The sequence below is a fragment of the Glycine max genome, chromosome 7 (genome assembly GCF_000004515.6).
Source record: "Glycine max cultivar Williams 82 chromosome 7, Glycine_max_v4.0, whole genome shotgun sequence".
NCBI lineage: Eukaryota > Viridiplantae > Streptophyta > Magnoliopsida > Fabales > Fabaceae > Glycine > Glycine max.
Window position 1 is genome coordinate 16665135 of NC_038243.2, and position 23657 is coordinate 16688791.

General features: G+C 33.0%; 1 protein-coding gene across 3 annotated transcripts; it reads left to right on the forward strand.

Annotated features, from left to right (window-relative positions):
• Nucleotides 1-17998: 17998 nt before the first annotated feature.
• On the forward strand, nt 17999-23446 carry LOC100789408 (uncharacterized). 3 transcript variants are annotated; one of them, XM_014777993.3, is made up of 3 exons: nt 17999-18437; nt 19598-22278; nt 22370-23446. In XM_014777993.3, the coding sequence occupies exons 2-3, from the start codon at nt 19732-19734 to the stop codon at nt 22643-22645; spliced, it is 2823 nt and encodes a 940-aa protein (XP_014633479.1). In that variant the 5' UTR covers nt 17999-18437; nt 19598-19731; the 3' UTR covers nt 22646-23446. The 3 variants fall into 3 exon arrangements, with proteins under 3 accessions (XP_014633479.1, XP_003530243.1, XP_006583608.1); XM_003530195.5 differs by having other exon boundaries at nt 19634-22278; XM_006583545.4 differs by lacking the exon at nt 17999-18437 and adding an exon at nt 18474-19354 and having other exon boundaries at nt 19634-22278.
• The last annotated feature ends 211 nt before the right edge of the window (nt 23447-23657 follow it).

Below are 23657 nucleotides of genomic sequence, written 5' to 3' on the forward strand. Positions count from 1 at the left end.
TTATACCGGTTAAAAATAAAATAAAAATTACTTTTAATGTTTTTGCATTTTGTTTCCTTCAATTTTGCACTATTTTATGCCTTCTACGATCTTATTATGGCTACGTTTTTTGAATTTTATGTTTATTTTGCTTTCGTTTCCAATGAATTAATGTTTCCAAGAAAAATTAATTATTTGTATTTTATTCCGAAGACGTTTGTCTTTTCAATGCGTTTTTTTGGTCCCAAGACGTTTGCCTTTTCAATGCATTTTTCTGTTCCCAAGACTTGGCTTTCCAATGCACTTTTCTTTGCCTTTCCAATATGCTTTTCTATCATGATGTTTTTAGTCATCATTATAATAAATTAATCATTTTAAAATTTAAATGTTAACATAAGATTAATATTTCAAACGAATAATAAATAAATAAATAATAAATATAATTTAAAAATATAAAAGATTAAAATTAAACTTAAAATTTAATTTATTCAAATAAAACAAATAATTAAAATGAAAAAAAAAACCCACACACGAGTAAGATCTAGCTTGGTAAAACAGTGTACCTCATATCAGTATAATTTTTTAAAATTAGTTATTGTTTTAAGTGTTTTCTACAATTTTCCATGTTTTGAGTGAAATATTTTTAATCATTTCTACTTTTGGGTGTTTTCTTCCATTTTCTATGTTTTGAATAAAATGTTTTCATCCATTTCTCCTATCAGTCATTGAGATGCTTTAGCTTGGAATCCTCGCCAATCATCCTCAAAAGATTTGTATTTATTTAATTAACGAATCTTATCTCCAAAATTACTTAAGCATATTTTAGGCTATTTTCTGGCAATTGATTGCCAATTTTTTCTCATAATGTTTTATTCATGTCGATAGTTTCCTATTGAAAGTAATAATAATAATTAAAGCATAAAAAGGAGATTGGATACTTCGGTTTGGGATAAGGAGATGACGAGATAAGGCCCTTTTGATACATAATTTAGCCCTTATTAATTATTATATAAATTAAATTTCATCATTTTTTATGAGTTGGAATTATTTTTTTATCAATTTAAATATATCATATTAAGTTTTTCTATAAAATATACTACGTGTGTAATTGTGTATAGTTATAATTGATAAATTTATGCTTTGAATAACTTTTATGTGTTAACTTTTATTTACTAACTATTATATTGAATATTTTTTCAATAAGTTTGAGTTTATAAAATTTTAATATGATTTAATTTTAGTATAATTAATAGACAGTATATTGCTTTTAATATTTACTTACTATTTGTTTACGTTTAAATTTTTTATAAAATTATGCTTTGCAAATTTCATTTTTATATCATAAACAATTTTTTTAGCATCTTTGGCTCTTATACTTTTCCTTTTGCTAATAACTTTAGTCTTTAATATGGAGTAACAAGTGAATTGATGATATCACAATCACTTTAACAGTTTAATAGCATATGACATCATTAAAATATTTAATGAAAAATTACATGTAATTTCTTTTATAAGTTATAATATTAAAAATCTTTACGTGGAGAATAACTCACACTAATAGTGTAAAATAATTTATATATTTTAAAAAAATAAAAAAATCTTTAAGTGTAGTTAATTTTTTTTATCAAAAATAAGTTTCATACTTGAATCAAAGTATTGACTTTAAATGAAACAAATTCAAAAGTATTGACTAATTTTTTAGTCAACTTAAGATATATTCGACAAGACATTTTAAGTAGGTTTTAGTTTTTTTTATTAACTGAAGAACTCATTTAATTGGTTATTGAGTAAACAAGTTTTTTTAGTAATTTCTAACTTTCATTGGAATGTTAGTTTTTAATTTTTAATTTTTTATATTTTCTTATACTTTTATCATTTAATTGGTATATCCGGGTCACATAATCTTGGACCAGTTATGAAAATTAATTTAGACATTGAGCTATTACTAATTAATATGTTCTTAACAATTAATTTTAAATATTATCATATTAATTTTAACATATTATTAAAATCAGACTCACTTTTGTAGGAACTTAACATATTATTCCTAATTAGTAGAAACTTAACAATCAATTATATTTAAAAGTATGTTTTGTGAATTTAAAAATTAAACAAAATGTTAGACAAATTTAAAAGATCTTTCCATTAATAGGTACTTAACAATCATTTTTAAACATTTTGTTAGTATATTAAAATAATTATGATTTTCAAATTACTAAACATATTATGTTTGGATAGGTAAATAATCATAATTTAGACATTGAGTTATTTCTAATTAATAGATTCTTAACAATCAATTTAGAATATTACCATATCAATTTTAACGTATTATTAAAACCAGGTTCCCTTTTGTATTTATTTTTGTCTTAATCATCGTCAATTTATAAAAATTTAATCATAATATCATTTTACTTAACAATCAATCTTAAATATTACACTATTAATCTTAAAAAATAATTTTGGCTTTCAGTTATTCCTAATTAGTGGGAATTTAGCAATCGATTATATTTAAAAGTATGTTTTATGGATTTAAAAATTAAACAAAAAGTTAGGCAAATTTAAAATATCTTTCCATTAATAGGTACTTAACAATCAATTTTAAATCTTTTGTTAGTATATGAAAATAATCATGATTTTCAAACTACTAAACATATTTTGTTTAGATATGTAAATAATCATAATTTAAACCTTTCCATTAATGGGTCCTTAACAATCAGTTTTAAATATTCAGTTAGTATATTAAAATATTCATATTAGTGGGTTCTTAACAATAAATTTTAAATATTACCATATCAATTTTAACCAATTATTAAAACCATGTTCACTTTTGTATTTATTTCTGTCGTAATCATTGTCACTTTATAAAAGTTTGATCCATTTTAATAAGCATGTTCTGTTAGGATATCAAAATAATGATAATTTAGACATTGACTTATTCCTAATTAGTTTGAACTAAACAATCAATTTTAAATATTACACTATCAATTTTAATATTTTATTCAAATCAGCTTCAATTTTGTATTTATTTTTGCCAAAGTCATTTTCAATTTATTAACATTTAATTAATAACCATATTTTATTTTTATTTTGATTATTTTTCATTTCATTCCGAACTACTTAACAATTTTATTAGGATATCGAAATAAACATAATTTGCATGTTGACTTATTCCTTTTTTATTTTGTTTTATCTTTAGTAATTAAAAACAATATAAGACAACTTATAATAACCCATACTGTCCAACCAAACGTATTTCCAGGTGAAATGTCCATTCTTTTCTTTGTGTGGTCTTATTTCGGTTACCATCTGTTATGTTCTATGAATTTTAATTGTAGATTAAACATGGACGAAAGATTTATGCTCTGTAATTTTTGTGTGTGTATTACTTTCTTTAATTTATGGTGGAGGAGATTCAATTAAAAAAAAAAAGAAAAAAAAATACATTTAACAATTTAAAGGCACAGACTAACACTAATAATACCTGATTTTAGTCATGTGCATCCCAAAAGTCTTCTAATCAAAAAGAGGGTAAAAATACAGTCAACAATTTTAAGGCACGGGCTAACACTACTAATATATATTTTTAGTCATGTTCATTCCAAAGATTCTTCAATAAAAAAAACAAAAAAAATACAGTCAACAATTTTAAGGCATGAGCTAACACTACTAATATCTTATTTTAATTATATGCATTTCAAAGGTTCTTCAATAAAAAAAAAAAAAAGAAGAAAGAAATACACCCAACAATTTGAAGGTACGGGCTAACACTACTAATGTCTAATTTTAGTTATGTGCATCCCAAAGGTTCTTTCATGTGCCTTTTTCCCATACTTTTATTAATGTTGTAAGTTCAATACCTTTGGGTATCGAACAATTTTTCAATTCCATTTTAATTTTAAGTGAACAATTTATGGTTTGCTTTAATTAATTCTGAATTTATTTCATTGACTTATATTTTTATCATTTCTTTTTCCTGTCCCTTGATGTTTCATGACTTAGTGTTCTTGATGTTTCATAACTTAATGAGGTACATATTATTCAATCACGTAATCGTTTGATTCACATATTTTTACTATACATCCTTTCTTTTATTTCAAACAATATCAAACAATATATAATATTTACACATTACCTTAAAATTATGTTTTATTACCTACATGTAGCTTAATATTAGTTTCAAATTCATATTTTATTTAATGTATTTTTTTTCTGGTCAATACTTAAACATTATTATTATCCAAATAAACAAAATTATATAAGTGTGTACATGTAGTAATAATTTATATTTATGAAATATCTTCTTCTGTTTCTCTATGGTCATTCAAATTAATAGGAACGATGACTCAAACTAAGAGGAGATATTTCAAATTTTTATTGAAGAGTTAGATATTTTAATTATGTTAGTTAAAAAAATAAGATTAATGTTTCAAACGAAAAATAAATAAATAATTAATAAATATAATTTAATGCTAATCATCATCAAAATAAATCAATTTTGTCAATGTCAATCAACATTTATTATTTTTTTATCTTTTGCGTTTAATTTGTTTCAGTTTCCCTTTGGAACGACTTCATTTGCAATAGCATTAACAAGTCTACGGTACAGACCTTGACACATGTTTCAAATTCATATTTTATTTAATGTATTTTTTTACCAATACTTAAACATTATTATTATACAAATAAACTAAATTTTCCATCATTTCATTATGAATTTTAACACTATTGATAAAAAAAAGTTAATGTTTATAACAAAAATTAGTATGTCTCCTTCTGAGTCTCCATGGCCAGTCAAACTAATTCGAACGGCTTCATTTACAATATCATTAACAAGTCTACGGTACAGATCTTGACCTATGTTTCAAATTCATATTTTATTTAATGTATTTTGTTTTCTGCCAATACTTAAATACTATTATTATCCAAATAAACAAAATTATATAAGTATATACATGTAATAATTTATATGTATGAAATTTCAAATATTAGTATGAGCCCGTGCATCGGCACAGGCGTCTCTCTAGTTATGTTAAAATAACTAATATAAACATGGTGGAAGTTTTTTAGCGTCACTGTATTAAAATTAGTTATTTTAAAATCTAAACACTAAGAATGTTAATATTAAACTCACAAGGAAAATAAATGAATGTTTTGGTGATGAAGAGAGCAATGACAGAATATGTGGCCGCATGTTTGGTTGCCAAAAAGCCAAAGTTGAACATCAAAGACCACCTGGGGAGATGCAACCTTTAATGGAAATCAAAGAGCATATTAATGGATTTCGTCACTAGCTTGCCAAGGGCTCCTAGTAGTTATGATGCAATATGGGTCATCGTGAATCGCCTTACGAAGTCTATGAATTACATACCGATTTACATTTGTTACCACCTCTCTCACACACACAAGTTGTTAATGTAAAGCTTGAAACTTGTAAAGCTTAGGCTTAATTCATTTAAATACTCAGTTCTAATCTTAAGTTGAATTTGTTTATTTAATTAAGCAAATAAATTTGTTCGAACATTTATCGAGATAAATATGAAAAGTTAATGCATGTTTCTTCTAGACTAGGCAAAGCCTTCTCCAACAATTGCTCTTTGTGCATATGTCTCCTCCTAGAATGGCATTGAGAGTACTATGCAAAGACACTTCCAACGCTTAAATTAGTGACATGGAGGAAAGAGATATGTATCAAAATTAGGGTTACAAATTTGATTAGGCTATACCTAATATTCCTGAAGTTGTATATATATAGATATAGAGTTCTCTATGTCTATGGGCCTAGTTACTTGATATACATGTCATCATTAAGGGTGGTAAGGATCACAAAGATAGAGATGAAATCACTCTTTTCATATAATCTACAAGTGTGAAGATAGACTTTCCTCATTTCCTTATTTATGATGGTTGAGTATTTGTTTAGTTGGTTGAGCTATCTACTGGGTCAGACGTCTTTATAAGCACCAATGTCAAGTTCAAGTGTATTACACATGCTCCCAAACTCTAAAACAAGTTGTAAGAGCTTAAGTACTAACTTTTCCTTCTAGACACGCGTGATCCAACCTACTTGGACGAGCATCCTTTTGTTGTCACTTTTCTTCCAACCACCTCTCCTTACTCACTCAATCCCTGAGTTTCTTTTACTGCTTCATCAACATATTTGAATTCAATCTATATATCTCTTCCTTTTACTCTTGCAGTAGTTTGCTCCTCTTTGAAAATGTGAGTGACAAAGAATAGTGGAAGGTAACTATAAAGACACTCCCTGCTCAAGATAAGGATAATTTCAACATTTAACTTGGAGAGAGAGAGTTTCAACAAAGTAACAATATGGTGAGACTGTACATACTTGGCCTATCTAATTAGGCTCTCATTTATAGAGTTAAAGTGCTTGTAATCGTTACAAGAAAGTGACGTGAGAAAACCTCTATATATAGTCACCTCTAACCTCTTAGAGATCTGTAGAAGTTTTAGTGGTAAATGACATGCAATTCTAAATTCTCATGTTGATGGTGTCCGAATACAAGCATGTGTTAGAATCCAGTTTACCCTATTTTATTTTTAGTGCGTTTGGATATCAAACCAAACAAGTAATTAATTTAACCCAAATTCTAATTTGGGCTTAAACTCGAAAAGGCTATTGCTAGGTGCACCCAGCATTATTGTTGGTGCACCCAACAGTTTATGTGAAAATATGAAAATACCCCTGTGGTTTTTTTTAAAAATTTGTGCACCCAACGCCTATTCCTCTTCTTTTCCGCATTCCTGTTCTTTTGTTCCGCGAGCTTAGTTTGTCTTCTTCTTCTGCGATCCTCTCGTCTTCTCTTGCGCTTTGCTGCTTCTACGACCACTGGGTGTTGTTGCTTCTGGCGAAGTGGTGGTGCTGTTGTTCACCATTATTGATGGCGTCGTGGTGGTGCTTTCGTTCTTCTTCTTTGTTGGTGCTTCTCCGTCAACGTAAGTGTTTCGTGCCTTTTGCTTTTGTGCTTTCATTGTTGTTCGTTTAGTGTAGTTGGTAGTTTGTGGGCATTATCTGCATCTTAGATGATGGTAGGCTTCCATTGTTGTTGGTTTCGTGCTCCCATTGCTTTGTCTTCTTCGTTGTGTATAGATGATCCATAACTGTAAAAAACATGATCCGTGTTTGAGTTCTGCGACGTGCGAAACATGCGGATCAAGTTGATCCGCGTGAACTTTTTAATTTTTAAAAATTGAAATTATAATGTTTAACAAAAAAATTTGGTTTGTATTAATGTATGAGATTTATATTTTGTTTAAGATGGGTTTGTTTAACTAAAGCATGAGGTATGATGCGGAAACATGGGTTTGTTTAAGATATTTTGTTTGGTGTGAATTTATATTTTGAAGGTTTCAGTGGTTTATTATTTTATTTATGTCTTGTATGGTAGTGAATATGCAATTGAAAATAAGAACACAAACTAATAGTTGTAGCTTTACCTTGAACACAAACTATTAAGTTTTGTTCAAGTTTATTGACTCGTTAGAATCCCAAAAGGATGCTTAAAAAAATTGAACCATATAATCCCTTTTAATGACTTTCTAGAGCATTCCTACATCCCTTGTTTGAACTTACATATTCAAAGGTGTATAGAAACTAAACCAAATATTGAGATTGATATTATGGAGTTTATAGGAAATGATTTTTCAACACATGTGATATATTACTCCCTAGAAACCAAATAAAGCATACAACTCTAAGTTGATAAGAGAATATCCTATAACGAAAGTCAATCAATAATGTTTTCTATAATTTGCAACTATTTAAGATATTGATACAAAAACCAACTGTCAAAGGTGTATAGAAACTAAATCAAATATTGAATGTTTGCTTCAATGGTCTTAGAACTTTGATCAACATTGTATTAGACAATTTTGATCAAAGTGGATAGAAACTAAACCAAATATTGGAACTAGCTATAAAAGAGAGCAACTTTGATCAACATTGTATTAGACAATTAACTTTTAAAAAACATGATATAGCATGAAAGCATCTTAGCATAACAAATGTAATACAAGTGCAATCCAATAAAAATATGTTAAAAATAGATAAAAATCTACACATAAATAAAATTTCAAAATTTCTAAATTTGCAGATCATGGTTAAGACTAGAGGATTAGGCCATGCATTAGGTAAGGTTGGTGCCAGAGGTTGGGGAGAGGAGGGGATGGTGATGATATTGATGATGCTCCCCAGTGCCAAAGGCCGACCGCACTGGCACGCAGGCGACGGGTACCAGTCATTCTTGATGATGATGTGTCTGTGGTACCTGCAGACTCACCTGCGGTACCAGAGGCAGAGGCTGTTGTAGCTGGGGATGAGCCCATGGTAGATGTTGCCGCATAGGACACCGGTGCAGAGATTGACGCACAAGATACCGATGCAGAGACTGACGGGGACGAGCCTGTGGGATTTCCTGGTGGACCCAGGGACCCATCAGTGCTTACAGAGTATGCTGACCATGTTGCGGGCAGCGTATGGTCTGGATAGGTGTTTATAAGATTAAAGTTAGTTAACTTTTATTTTTTTTGAATTTTTGGTTACTGATTGACATTATTTGAACAAATTGTGTGTTCCTTTATACTTCAATTTAGGAACGTTCTGAGTTGAAGTTATGCTCTCATGGGAGGAAGGTGCATAACTTGGGCAGGCCTGTTCCTGCAATTGAGGACATGGTTGTTGGGACAGGATTAAGTCCTTTGATCGCGTGTTCGATAGACACCAGCAATCAGGGACTTATATCCTCCTTTGTGGAGAGGTGGGACCGGGAGACTTCTAGTTTCCATCTTTTTGTGGGGGAGGTGTTGATCACGCTGGACGACGTCGCGTATCTTCTCCATTTGCCTATCGTTGGCGCATTCCATGACTTCCAGCCTCTGTGCATCGATGAGACGGTGGTGCTGTTGGTTGAGTTACTGATGGTCTCAACAGAGGTGGCCATGACCGAGACAGGCCAATGTGGTGGACCATATGTACGCCTGTAGTGGCTGCGAGACGTATACCAGCGCAGATGTCAGACGCAACACTGGGCAGTTATCGCTCACGCTTATCTTCTACATCTTTTGGGTTGCACTCTTTTTGCTAATAAGAGTGCAACCCATGTTCATGTCTCACACTTACAGGCTCTGCATGACCTTAATCTTGTTGGGCGGTATGCATGGGGAGCTGTTGGTCTCATCCATATGTACGATCAACTTAATGATGCCAGTCTCAGTGTGACATCCTAGAATTTCTACACGGAATTTTGTAAGTGTTACATCTAAATAATTATATATATATATATTCTTGGTAGAAGTATGTACATTAGGGGAAAGATACGCGAGTTAGACTAATTAACAAAGAGTAACCCATAACTGAACGGTTATAGAGTAATTCGCAATTAATTAGTAAAAAAAAATTATCGTTTTGCTTGCAACTTAAAATTTAACAAAACCAACCTCTGAACCACGCTCAGGGTCTCATTCTAAGCGTTTTGATATATATATATATATATATATATATATATATATATATATATATATTGCCTACTTTCAAAAACGGGCCCCGACGGGTGCAGAGAAACGCGAGGAACTAGAACCAGAGAGGTGGCACGCAAACCAAGGCAGGATTTCAGCATCCAAAAGGTCAAATTTTTCTCTCCTTTGTGACTGAGTATGAAGTCAAATCAAAGGAAAAAGGTGGGCCCTTTTGCTCCACTTAAAATGGGACATGTGGCATTGCTTTATAAAAGAAATACCCTTTTGTACAAAAAGTCAAATCTTCTCTCTCCTTCTTCAAAAATTTCATAAGCTTTTCCTCCCTTCCACGTTGCTTTTCTTCTTTCTTCTTCTCCACCATTGAAGCTCCAAAATTCCTCCTCATTTATACCCCAAATTGCAAGGAGAAGCCATTTTCGGAGTCTTGGAGCATACCTCTACTTCGTGAAGCTTCAAATTTCAGGTAAGGGTGGACTTCTTCTCACTTGAAATTCGTGGGTGTTGGGTTTTTGGGAGCTATAATGGGTAGTTCTTCTAGGTTATTGCGTTAGGGTAGTTATTTGTGAAGGAATTTGTTGAAATCATGCTAAACTTGATATGTTTGATGTGAGAAAAATTACCCATGCTGACTTAGGGTTTTATAATGATGCTTTGTGATATATGTATGCTTGAAATGTTGATAGAAAACTGGTAGAGATGATGGGGAGAGTTAACTTAGGGTTAAATGTGAGAATGGTAGTGTTGTAGGTGGAAAAATGTGAGATTTTGAGGGTTAGAAAAGCCAGATTTGGGGTTAGTGGAAATTGGAGTCTAAAGTGAGTTGATTCTAGTTTAGAATGTCAATTAGGACTTGTAGGAAAGCTTGGGCAGAGCAAATGAGAAAAATGAGTGACAAATGTGAAAGAAAAGAGCCATTTTTAGGGTAAATTGGGTGTTGAGAGGTCAAATTTTGAATAGGTGGAGTTTTCACCTTAGAACCAGTTTGAGCAAGTCTAAATCAATGTTATAGACTTGATTGAGATGAGAGTTTACCCCAAAATTACCCAATTCTCATTTTTCACCTTTCAAACCTTGAGAATTCACTAAATTGGTGGGTTTTGGATACCTATATTTTGATTTGCCTTGGTCTGAAGTTTATTTTTGGTTTAAATATGATTTATACATGATTTAGGACTTGTAGGATCCAATTTGAGTAAAATTGGATGTGGGCAAGTTGGATTTCGAAATCTGCCATATTATGCAGAAAAATGCTGTTAGATTGTGCAGTAGATTTTTACCCAAATGTGCAGAAAAATGGTTGTGCATTGCTAGTCATGGGAAGGGTAGTACATCTCGTGTTCCATGCATTTTCTAGCAGATCCCAACGGTCAACATGTAGATTTATGTACTAGGAACCTTTAGTAAAATTTTCAAGACGATCCAATGGTTAACAAATCAGAACGAAGATAATGTTATTGGGGTATGTGAGTAGGGAAAACTATGGAATTTGAATGAGTTTTGTGCAGAGTTTTCTGCCTCCACTCTGTTTTCTTGGTTTAGGGTAGTTTCTTGACAAATGAAATCGAATTGTTTGGATATTGTGGAAGCTTGGAGGGGTTGATGGGGACCCGATGCTGAGAGGAACGAGGATAAGGGCTACGTAGGAGTGCGTGAGCTCAATTTAAAGGTGGGCAACTGGGGATGGTGTGTTTATGTTTGACTTGTGGAAGTGGGAGAGTTGATTTGCGTCATCGCCCGATTGCCACCTAGTACCACATATGACGGGTGCCCCATAATCCAATAAGCTTGATGTGAGAAAGCGTTGAAGAGTCAGTCTTCCTACTTTTGTTTGTTGACCACAAAGTGGTACCTGGAGATATGTCGCGGGGGTCAGGAGACATTGGGGACATCAGGTGGGGTGTTATTGCCCAAAACCAAGCTTGACTAATCCCGACCCAACCCGGGCATAGTCAGTCAGTGAGAACCTGCGACGTACCTAAGTAGGCGAGTTCCTGGCAGTCAACCAATAAAAGAACAAAGTCCACGAAGCAAGGAGGCTTGTGTGGCGGCTGGCCAGCTATGTATCTTGGGTGGTATCTGTAAATTAGCCTCTGGTAATCGATTACCATTCGTGGGTAATCGATTACAGGGGTTAAAAATGGAGACAGGATGTTAAATGGCCTCTGGTAATCGATTACCAATGGTGTGTAATCGATTACACAGCGTGATAGGGCACTGGTAATCAATTACCAGTTTGGTGTAATCGTTTACACAGGGTGATAGGGCACTGATAATCGATTACCATTTATGTGTAATCGATTACACAGTGTAATTTTTAATTTCCAATGTGCAAAGGCTGTGTAATTCATTTTTGGGCACTGGTAATCGATTACATACTTTGGTAATCGATTACCAGAGAGGAAATCCCTTGAACAAGACATTTTGACTATGTGTAGCCGTTAGGGGACGCATTGTATTGTTACCTATGTAGTTAGATTTCTTGTGAAAAAGTCTACCCTCTTTCTTTTATCTCTTGTAGATCGCGATGGCAGCGCAGTTGATCCATGATCGCGTGGTGATGGAGGGCCTAGAGGGTGTTTGGGAGACCCTCGAAGGCAATGAGAAGTGCCGATTCCGGGGCACAATTCGACTCACTGTTACTTCACTAGTTCATCTGAAGCAACCCGCACACACACTTCAATAGCCTGTGGAGTGGATACTACCTACACCTACTCCATATCGATTAGTTGAGCCCGTTCAAGTGATAGAGGTGTCATCCTCTGAAGAATATCTTGAAGAGGACCCAGAGGAGTTACCTCCTGAACCTGCTGTGGATGCCCTTGACTTCCCAGAGGATGATGAGGACCCACTCCCTAATGTTGATTCTCCAGAGGATGTTATGTCAGCATCTGAGGCAGACTCTAAAGAGGAGAGCGGCCCTGGAGGGACAGCGAATAGCGACGACTCCTCATCGTAGCAAACGGCTCCTTAGACTAGGCGTACATACTTTTTGTGGGTGGGTGTATCTAGTTCAGACTGCTAGGTTTACTCTTTTGATTTTTGGGTGGGTAGACCTATTGTATAGAAATTTTGATGATTGTATATAATGTGGCTGAAGCCACCACAGTTGTTACCTTTGCTCTGGATGTCACTATGTTATTTTGCAAACTCCCATATTTTGGATAGTTTTAGATGATAAATATAATTATGTTTAATCTTGTTATTTGAAAAGGAAATGTTAACAAACTTTATTTGAAAAGAGTTTACCGACCGCATTTTATTATTTTCATGTGACGACCTTGAATGATGGCTGGCATATTTTTGAAAGAGCAAAATAGTTTAGAGGTTATGAGTGATCAGAAAGAAATGACTCCGAATAGAGTTGCGAACTGGCCATTCAGGACTCTATAGTGATAATTTTTCTTCTGAATTTAATTTTCGTGAAATGAATAACAATGCAAAAAAAAAAAAGAGAGAGAGAAAAGAAAAAGAAAAAAAAATTCCCATGGTTTCTGCTATTTAATTTATTATTATTAAACCAGTCATTATTTAGGGATCCCACACTCAGCACCAGTCGATAGCTTGCTGGTTACATCACCTTGTTATAGGTAATTAACATGTATTTCATAATTTATTTACAACAATGTTTTAATGAGTGTATATTTAATTAACATGTATGATTTTTGTGTAAACTCTGTAGTGTTGGATATACGAGCACTTTTTGTCAGTTTCAGAGTGCAATGCTGATCCGGACTATGACGAGGTGTCACCACGTGTGTGTCGGTGGATTGTGACGAAGAAGACTGTGAAGAAGGTATCTACAGTGACGTACAGGCAGTGCCTGGATTGTCTAAGGATCCTAGATGTCTGCTGGATGCCATATGCAGAGCACCGACCTATCCAGGACTTTCATCTGATTTCGTGTTTCTCGGGACAGCTCCATTGGGGGCCTGTTGTTGTCAGATACAGACCGGAAAAGGTTATGCGCCAGTTCGGCTACGTCCAGTGCATTCCTGCACACCCTGTCCATTCATGGGTGTCATATGATGACGTGAATGATACTTGGACGCACTACTCAGACTATCTGGCAACAGCAGGTGATCTATGTATTGTGTCAGGTCAGTGTGCGCCTGACTACATAGACTGGTTCTTTGTCATATTGCATCCATTCATGACTGTGCCACAGACGGATCCTCCTCAAGATGCATATGCGACGCATCCCAGTCATATCCCTCATGAGGCAGCACCGACATCGACACATGCAGATCCTGATGCGGACGAGCCCAAACATGCAGTGGTAAGTGTTACTATTTGATTAGATGTATGTCATTTACTTCAATTATTTTAATACTAATTTGTATAATTCGTTTGTTTTCTATTTAACAGGAGGCTTGTCATGCGATCGCGGAGGCGTTGGAGCAACATCTAAATGCGCCAAGCACATCCACTCATGAAGAGGTCATCCAAAAATGCCTCAGGATTGCCAGGGGTGTCACAGAAGATGTGAGGTCTCAACGTAGGCGCCGCACGGATCATCAATAGTTTATTCACACTTTAGATATCATTAGTTTTTGATGATGTATTTGACTTAACCTTTTATATATTTTAAGTTATTTTGATTAATAATATTAGTGTTATTTTGTCAATTATGTTTAAATTACGTGATCCAAAATTTATACCAAATTCATTCAAAATTCATCGACATATTATGAATGGAAGTAAGTAAATTAGAAATGTTAAACTAATATTACAAATGTCATTTAAAATTAAGTTTCAATAAAGTTAAATTTTTTAAAAAAATTCAGTCTCTTACGAATCAAGTTGATTCGTGGAAAACTCGCGGATCAAGTTGATCTGTATAATGCTTGTGGATCAACTTGATCCGTGAAAAACTCACGGATCAACTTGATCCGCATTTGGTCCACTTGTGTTACACGGATCAAGTTGATCCGCGGGAGTCTTTCCACAAATCAACTTAATCCGCATAACGAAACATTAGAGAAGCATTTATGGTATTTTTAAGTGATGCTGGATGCACCAACAATAACGCTGAGTGCACCTAGCAACACCCACTCGAAAAACTAGTACTCTAGAATAATAGCTTTTATATATACACTATTGCAAGGTTATGAAGGGTTCCCATGTGAAAAGCGTTAAGCGTCAATAGAAAATTTCCATAATATATCCATTGGCCCCTAAATCGTGTTGCACCACCCCTAGCCTAGCACTTTGATGATTGTTACCCGTGCAAGTCAGGGCCACTTTTCATTTCTTAGGTATGCTACTTTTTTATTTCTAATGCCGTGTCCATGTGGCGATGATGATGATGAGATTCAAATTATATATGAAAAAGGAATGGAAGACAATGAGAGCATTTTAGAGAATCAAGTCAATTGAAAACTACTACGAAATATCTCTTAATTAGCATGTCCCTAGTAAGTCATTCAATTCATAATAGCTAGCCAGTAAAGAAAGTTCGGGAAAAGCAAAATCAAATAGTTGTAGGACTGTCTGTATTCGAAATGGTTAACCAATTTGCGTAGAAATTAAAGTAATTGCCTTCTCCATCAGTACATAGGACTTCATCTCCTCTTGTTGACGTTGTAACCAATGGTTAACATCCCAAATACCCCACATATGAGTAAAAACAAATGCAGATGCTATATGCTGAACCTGACAACTTCAACTAGTGTCCGAAGATTAATTACTAATTAACATATAATTTTTTTAAAAAAATGTTAGCAACGAATATCTTTACTTGGAAAGTATTTATCAATTCCTTATTAATCTAATTATTCACTTTTCAAATTAAATAATAAAACAAAAACCTTAAGAGTGAAATAAATAAATTTGAGCTCTCATTGTTTTTAGAATAAATTATATTTTATACATAATCTTCATTTTTGAAAAATAAGGCTCATAATAACGAGTAATACATTCAGGCTAATTATAAAAATAAAAATTAAATGGATCAACCTCAAACTTAGGTTGAATCCGACTTGACCTAACTCATTTTCATCATTATCACTAATGAAATAAATAAAATAAGATACAAATGTAAACCTTAAAATATTAACCTTTAGGGCTTACACCATAACAAAACTAACATGTTACTTAGAAAAACCTAAAGCCATGGTGGGAGACAATGAAAGAAATCACGAGAGAAAGAGACACTGGTGGAAGGTGAAAAAATAATATATTTAGGCATGAGAGAAAATGAACATCAGCATTTAAAAAAAAATATGTTATGATTGATGAAGATATTTGTTTTACCTGTGAAAAATGAAGATAATATTAAAAGATTTATAATAATTTATACATCTTGTTCAATTAACTGAGTTAAATCTCTTTAATCAATGAAGTGTATAATTTAACATACTGGCTTAATAATAACATTAAAAAAAGGTGTTATCTTATTCTATAGTAACATTTTAGTAAATATAAGCAAGCAAATGTTGTTAAATATAAATATTCATACAAATAACCGTGTAAAATATAAATATTCATATAATTTTAAATGAGTTTACTATCTCAACATTATATAAATATTAAAACCATATAGTATATATAAATCATATTGTTTACAAAAATAAATTTATATTTAATGGAAAATTATTTAAATTAATTATAAAATAGATATATTTTCAAAATATCCTTTCTAATTGTTCTATATAATTTTATTAAATGATCATGTTTATAAGTATTTTAAAAAGAAAAATGTATAGGGGATAATAAATGTGTATAAGAAGAGGGGTATAAAAAGAAATGCACTATATAACGAATTATAAAATCTTTTGGAATTTGGCATGTTCTTGAATGAATGCACACTTAATTAATTTTTGTTACTTTTTAATTTATGTTTTTTATTTTATCTTTTTTATATAACTAATTTTAATATCAAAATTTGTATAACTAATTTTAATATCTTATTTTATCTTAGCTAGAGTGATTCTGAATAACTTTATTCTAACAAACCCATGTAGTGTACCATTTAATATTTTAGTTTTTTGTTTTGCATTAAAGATATTATTATAGGCATATCAGTATTTTCTTTATTTACATGTTCAAAACTTTAATTCTGTGATATTCAGTCGAATTAGTTTCTTGATCTTGAAAGTTAGGTTATCACACACGTTCATCGAGGAATTTAAAATTGATGATTACAAAAGTAATCATCTTTAAATTTTCTTTAGCATTTTATGAGCTGTGGGTCATTATCCACTCAAGCTTTCATATGACATTATAAAAGGAAACAAATAATTTTAGACAAATTAATGAGCTTTATTCAGTGAAGATGTCATGAGGTCAAAATACTTGGATAAATATATCGGTTAACTTGAGCATCAAATTGTTTGATCATTTTTCAAAAATAATAGATGTGCAATTCCACAAGTAGAAACAAAATCATCATAATAAGAACTCGGTAGAAACTAGCTAGAAAGTATTAGAATGATGAGTTTGAGTTGCAAAACACCAAAAGGAGATAAATAGTTTCTAGACGCCTATTTACATTCATATTATTTCGTCACTCTGTGTCATAATCTTTTATGCATTGGTACTGAAGCAGAAAATCTTAATTTATTAGCTTTAGCTTACGTCTTCTTGCAACCTGGTAGTTAAACAGCATAACAAAAAAGCATTTAATCTTTTATTTTAAACTAGCATATTGCCCATGTGATAAGCAAGGATATATTACACAAATGGTATAAGAAATTATATTAATTAAAAGAATATATTTTTCTTATAAATACTAGCTATAATTATATTATAAGGTAATGGCAATGTAATTGTTATCTTAGTTTTTTAATTAATTATTACTTTATATGTATTGAGGTGATATTTCAATTGTATATAAATTATATTTTAAATATATAATAAATAATTTATTTTATGATAGAATATTAATTTTAACTATTAACAATTTTTTTTAAAAGTATGATAAAATAGTTCAAAATAGTTAAGATAAAAATTTATGGCTTATAGTGTGTGAAATATTCTTTTAAAAAAGAAAAATAAAAAATATTAAAAAAGGATAATTGAAAGAATATAAAAATACATTCTCTAAATCATGTATTCTAAATTATATTATTAGACAAAAATTATATTAAAAGGATAGATAATTCAATTATATATTTATAGTTTAATATTTTATTGAAATCTTAACTCTTATAATAATTATATAAAAAATCACATTTTTTAAAGAGAAAAATCACATCTTCTTATGTATTACTATTTTTTTATATCTCTTATGTAATAATACTATTTAACTGTACCACAACATTTCAAGCTTTCATAATTTTCTTTTAGGGGCTATATTATAGTATTATTTAATTGGTTACAAACATTGCTCGTTTCCCATGGTATTCGTGTTTACTATATTCATTAAAATAAACAAAAATTAGTTGGACTGGCGCGGGCCCCAGTTATCGAACGTAGGCAACCGTGAAAGCGAAACAAGTTCCCCATCATGGGACCCACACAGCGACCCAACACATCTTTCGTTTCACCCTCAAACACACACACACCCCCTCTTTATCTCTCTGTGTTATTATGTAACACAAGAATTGGAATCTACGATTTTCTCTCTCTCTCTCTCTGTCTCCTTGTTTCTTTTGTTTCACATTGAAGAAAACACATTACACATACGTGTATTAAATACCACTAATACGTAGTAGAAGAAGCAAGAGATGATTTTGATGTTGATGTTGATATGCTTGTGAGATGTGAGTGATGATGAACAACAACGTGGACAATGATCCCACACCTTCAACAGTGCTGCCACAATTGATTTTTCCACTTCTCTCTCTGCTTTGATTCCTGCATTGAATTCCTCGCCCAATAACCTTTCGGATCTTTCTCGGGATCTCCGAAATCTGTTGGTTTCTCACTCACTTTGCCGCCATAACATACTTACCCACGTGGAATTGCCACTCCCCTTTAGCCAAGTTTTCTTCTTTTTCACTTTTGGTTTTCTGGGTTGCTACTTGGTAAGTTCTTCACAAAATTCTGAGATTCTCTTGGATGTTGCATCTTTCCATAACCTTCTTCTTCTTCTGGGTATTGTCTTTATTATTGGCTTTTAAGAAAAAATGAATCTTGGGTTGAAAGGGAACTTTTTGATCATTGTGTCTGGTTCCTTTGTTTCGTAGTTTCATTGAAAATGTGGGTTTTGGTAGTCTTGATTTTCCAGGAAGAGGGTGTTTGAATTTTTTTTTATTTTATTTTTTGTTAATGACACCTTTTTTCTCTGCAGAACAACATAAATAAATTTTGTGATGTCATTCATAAATTTGGGTTTTGTTTCCAATTGTTGACTCATGTTGGGTACTAGTATTAGTTAATTGGCTACCCCATCGTTTTACACATTAATTGCTTTCTGATGTCATAGTCCAATAAGTATATTAGCCTAGCCTTTGCTTACTTCTATGGTTCTTTGTTTTGCGTTTGTGTTCTGTTTTAAGTTCAAAGCAGAGGTTATGTCATGATATTGATATGCGTGTATGTGCAATTAATTAGCATTAAATTCAGAAGCCACATATATTCATAGGTTAATGAATGGTGTAAATTAGTCCACTGTTGTTTTGTGGAGTAAGGAGTGGTGGATATCCATCATTCTTGTTCACTGAATTAGGACGTGGATGTTTACAATAAATTCAATCACTTCCCTTTCACGTAACTTTCTGTCACAGTTCATTCTTCTCAGTGTCAAAAAACAAATTTCTATGTTTCTAGAAACCATTAACTATTTGCATTGTGTTCCTAAAAATACTAAAAGAAAGAAAACAATGACCCCTTTTACATACCAATTCTTTTCCCCTCTAATGGTATCATTTAATTGTTGAATTCTGTCTCCATATTTTCCACACGGACAATGGCTTGACTCTGATATCTTTTTAATATCTATGTACGTCTATGACATTATAATTTGTAATATGTGAGACATGTTCTTCTGTTTATTCATGCATGATACATACCATTGTTGTGTTGTGAAATGTAATTTGATAGCATAATTGCCTTGTTTTGTTGAATTGCTTTAGTTGCCATTAAAGTTCCTTCGGCAAAATGGGAATTTAATATTTGCACCATGTTGTTTTGGAATTCTATTTTATTTTATTTTTTACAAACTGATTAACTGCTCTAAATGTAGACATTTCCAGATCTAACTGGAGTAACTCCTCTGCAGCATGAATTTACAGGAGAACCTTCAGGGTGAAATCTTAGCATATATTATGATCATTCAACATACAGCCAAGTCATGAGTTTTTAAAACCCTCTGTTGACATGGGGTTTGGTTTAAGCCTTGGAAAGAAAAGCTCAAAGCAGCAAAGCAGGTCAAAGACAGATAAGGAGAGTTCTGATTTGCCTCAACCCAATCCATGTTCAAAGGATTCACTTAAGCTTAAATCAAAGTCTAATGTTGATCAAGCAAACAGTGATCCTTGTCATAAAGCAAAACATGATGTAAAAGGAAAGGCTCAGCTCTTGGATAGTGCTAAGGGAAGTTCAACTCAGCCTGATGAACTTGTCAAGTACATGTCTAATTTGCCCGGTTTTCTCAAGCATTCTGATGGAGGAGCAAGCATTCAAGGGAAGGCTTTAAATGTTGGGGTTCTTGATTGGTCACAGCTTGAAAAATGGAAGAATAAGCAAACACATACAAAGGCAGAAGCTAGCTATTTCACATCATTCGATAGCAGTGAAGAAATATCCTCAAGGGCAGCCACCACATCATCTGCAACTTCTGGTGGCCATAATAAAAAGCTTGATGGTAGAAAAGGTTCAAGTTCTTCAAGAAGCAAGGGATCTTATAAAGAAGACCGTCCCAGAAGTTCTAAAATGTCTTCTCAGAATGTCAAGCAATATCAACATTCTGAAACTGAAATAAAGACCATTGGAGATGTGCTCGGGATGTCACCCTCGGAATTTGGCAAAACTCAGTCAGATAAATCACTTCAAAGGGTGAAAGTTAATGACTATGATGAAATAACTTCAGTAGTTGGAAGCTCTGCATCCAAGTCCAGGCATCATATGGTCGCACTAGTTCCTAATGAAAATTCAAGTGGTAGGGGTGTTGAAGATAAGAAGAGAATGGAGGGTTTGCAGCAGCATAGCCTCAAGAAAAAGGAGAGGAGTCTAAAGTCCAGTTCTGATAAGGGATTTTCATCATTAGAATCAAAAAATAAAGGAGTCTCATTTGATCCTCAGAAGAAAATGAGTTCCGGCAGCAGTGAAGCCAAGAAAAAGATGGATCAGTGGCAGGAGTCAGATGTTGATGCTGGTTATAAACAAAGCCATAGGATGCCTCGTAATATTGTGTTGCTTCGTCCCAGAGTTCTGCAATTGCATTCTGAAGACTATTCTCAGCATTCTCAATCGAGAACTTCATCTGATGAAGACTTTTTGGAATCAAGCCGGAGTAGTTTGTCATATATGTGCATTCCTGAGGAGGTTTACACTGAAGATGTACATTCTGAAATTCCACATTCAAGTGTACTGCCTTCTGTGACTGAGCTTGCTTCTTCTTCAGAAAAATTGCAACATAGTATCAATACTGAACTAGATATAGATCGTTCTTCTGTTGTATCTGAGAAACCAGCTTGCTCAAATAACATATCTAATCTCCAATCCGAATATACTTGCATTGAAAAGGATGTGTTACATATCAAGCTAAAAAGTCAGTGTGCTTTTAGTAATGTGCTGGAATCACTGGACCGTGAAACTGTTGAGCTGACACCTCAGAATCCCTCATCTAATCGTCGGCTTAGCTTAAGCTTAAGTCGGATTGGAAGAAGTTTTAGTTTCAAGGAAGGGTCTATTTCAAAACTTAGCTCCTCGTATGTTGCTGCAAAGTCTGGTCCAGTGACACCTGAATCTTCTGCTTATTTGGATAGTCATAGCAAAGATAGGGTAAAAGGTCATAACAGAACCATGTCCAGCCCCTTCCTGAGGTTATTAGACCCCATATTGAAGCGTAAGGCATCAAACATACAGTTTTCAGATGAACAAAGTGTGACATCAAAAGGTAGCATGGATTCGATCAGCTTGAGGTCAATCAATCTGCCTGATGAAAAGAGCAAGGAATCATCAATCCAAGCCCTTTTGCAGCTAACAATAAGAAATGGAGTACCTTTGTTTAAATTTGTGCTCAACAGTGAAAGAAAGGTTCTTGCTGCTACCATGAAGAGTTTAGCATTGCCGGAGAAGGATGATGTAGACTGCTATTTCACATTCTACCATGTTAATGAAATAAAGAAAAAGAGTGGTAAATGGATGAGTCATTGGAGTAAAGAAAAAAACTGTGGATATGTCTACAACATTGTTGGCCAGATGAAGGTTTCTAGCTCTAAAACCACTGAATCAAGCAATGAGGAAACCAAGATAGAGAGTGTGGTGAAAGAATATGTCCTAATGGGAGTTGAAGTTGACCAACTAGATCAAGAACCAACAAATTTCTTCATGAGCAAGGAGCTTGCAGCTGTTGTTTTTGAGATCCCTTGCGAAAATATAAATCATGAAGGACTATTATGTAGTCATAATTTGATTAGGAAGAGATGCTTAAAGTGCTTGGCAGATGAAAAATGCTTTTGCAGCTCACAAGAAAATGAAATCTATGGCAACATGACAGTTATACTTCCTGGTGGTGTACATAGTTCACCAAACACAGGACAACCTTCACCATTGATCCGTAGATGGAAGTTGGGAGGAACATGTGATTGTGGAGGTTGGGATGTTGGTTGCAAATTGCTTGTTCTCTCCAACCAAAACCTTAGTTCAAATATTCCAAGAAGTTCAAAATCTTACCTTGAGAGATTTCATCTTTTTGTTCAGGTATGCTTTTACTTTTGTCCCTGAAGCCATAAGTCTATAAGATTACAAATATAATGGATAGCTAGTTAACATCATCTATGACAACTTTCAGGAAGGAGCTGATCAAAACACACCCCTATTCACGTTGGTTCCATTGAAGGATGGATTCTACTCAGTTGAATTCAGTTCAGAAATCAATCATTTACAAGCATTCTTCATTTCTGTGGCAGTTTTAAGCAGCCAGAACTTGCCAAGTTCCTTGGAAATGAATAACATGCAAGAAGCAATCAATAAGGAATTCAATTCCAAGAACAACAATGAACTTCAAGGGAAAGCACCTTTATATTATAATCCAATTCCTCCATACTCCCCTGCTGACAGAGTTTAATTTCAGAAAGGGAAGGCTTTCTCACCATCATAGATATCTGTTATATATTACCATGGAGCTAAGGAGTTTCAAGTTATTGCACTGCCAAATAATTTTCCATTTACTTCCTTTATTGTTTGATACTATAGCAATACCGGGGTCCTTCCCACCAAAATACCTGTTGTGGCAGAAAATGGTATTCTCACTGTACAAAAGCACCACTGCACCAATACCATCCTTTTACAAAATACAACAAAAGACTAGTATCCATTGTACATCTTGAGCACTGTGAAAGTGAAGAGCTGAAACTATAATTTGATCAACAACAGTGCAAGTATACGGCCGTGCCTCCAGAAGTCCCCTTTAACTGTTCTATACACTGGAGATTATTGATGATGTGTAAATCAGTTAAGCATTATTCCATGACTCAGTTTTGACATCACTGCAATATCTCCTATTGAAGATGTTTACTTTCCAGTTTGTCCTCGAGCATTATAATAGTCTTTTTGTATATATGGTTTAATGTTTCATGGTGGTGATTCTTATATGATTATGAAAACCAAAGATTGTTACTTGATATTAATAGGAATAGAGAATGCTTAGTAGTTCTGAAAGAAACGACAAAATTTTTCTAGGCTAGAGGAAATTATTTTTTTCCTAGTGTCTAAATATTATTAGTGCATGCAGATAACAATATGGTTTACTGCAATACAAAGCTCAACTCGTGTCTGAATGTCTAGTTTGGTCCATTACATGTTACTCGTGAACCAATTGTCCCAAAAGCTTAGTTGGGTGAAATTGCATAAATGGTTTTTATGTTTCTATCGGGTTCATTTATTCATCAGCTGTTAGAACAAAGGAGGAAAGTTTGAAAAAAAAAAGAAAGGAAAAAAAAAATACTTCAAGTCCCACATTGTTCAGGATAAACACTTGAATAGTGTTTCACTTCTTATATATAGAGAATTCATTTCTTCATTTTTCCTGGTCCTAGTTGAGAAGTAATTCCTCAATTTTTCTTTCTCTCTCTCATCTT

Excerpts from the sequence above, each read along its gene's own strand:
- LOC100789408 (XM_014777993.3), top strand. The coding sequence starts at position 19,732 with ATGGGGTTTGGTTTAAGCCTTGGAAAGAAAAGCTCAAAGCAGCAAAGC. Across the intron at positions 22,279-22,369 it reads GATTTCATCTTTTTGTTCAG|GAAGGAGCTGATCAAAACAC; the intron begins GTATGCTTTTAC and ends GACAACTTTCAG.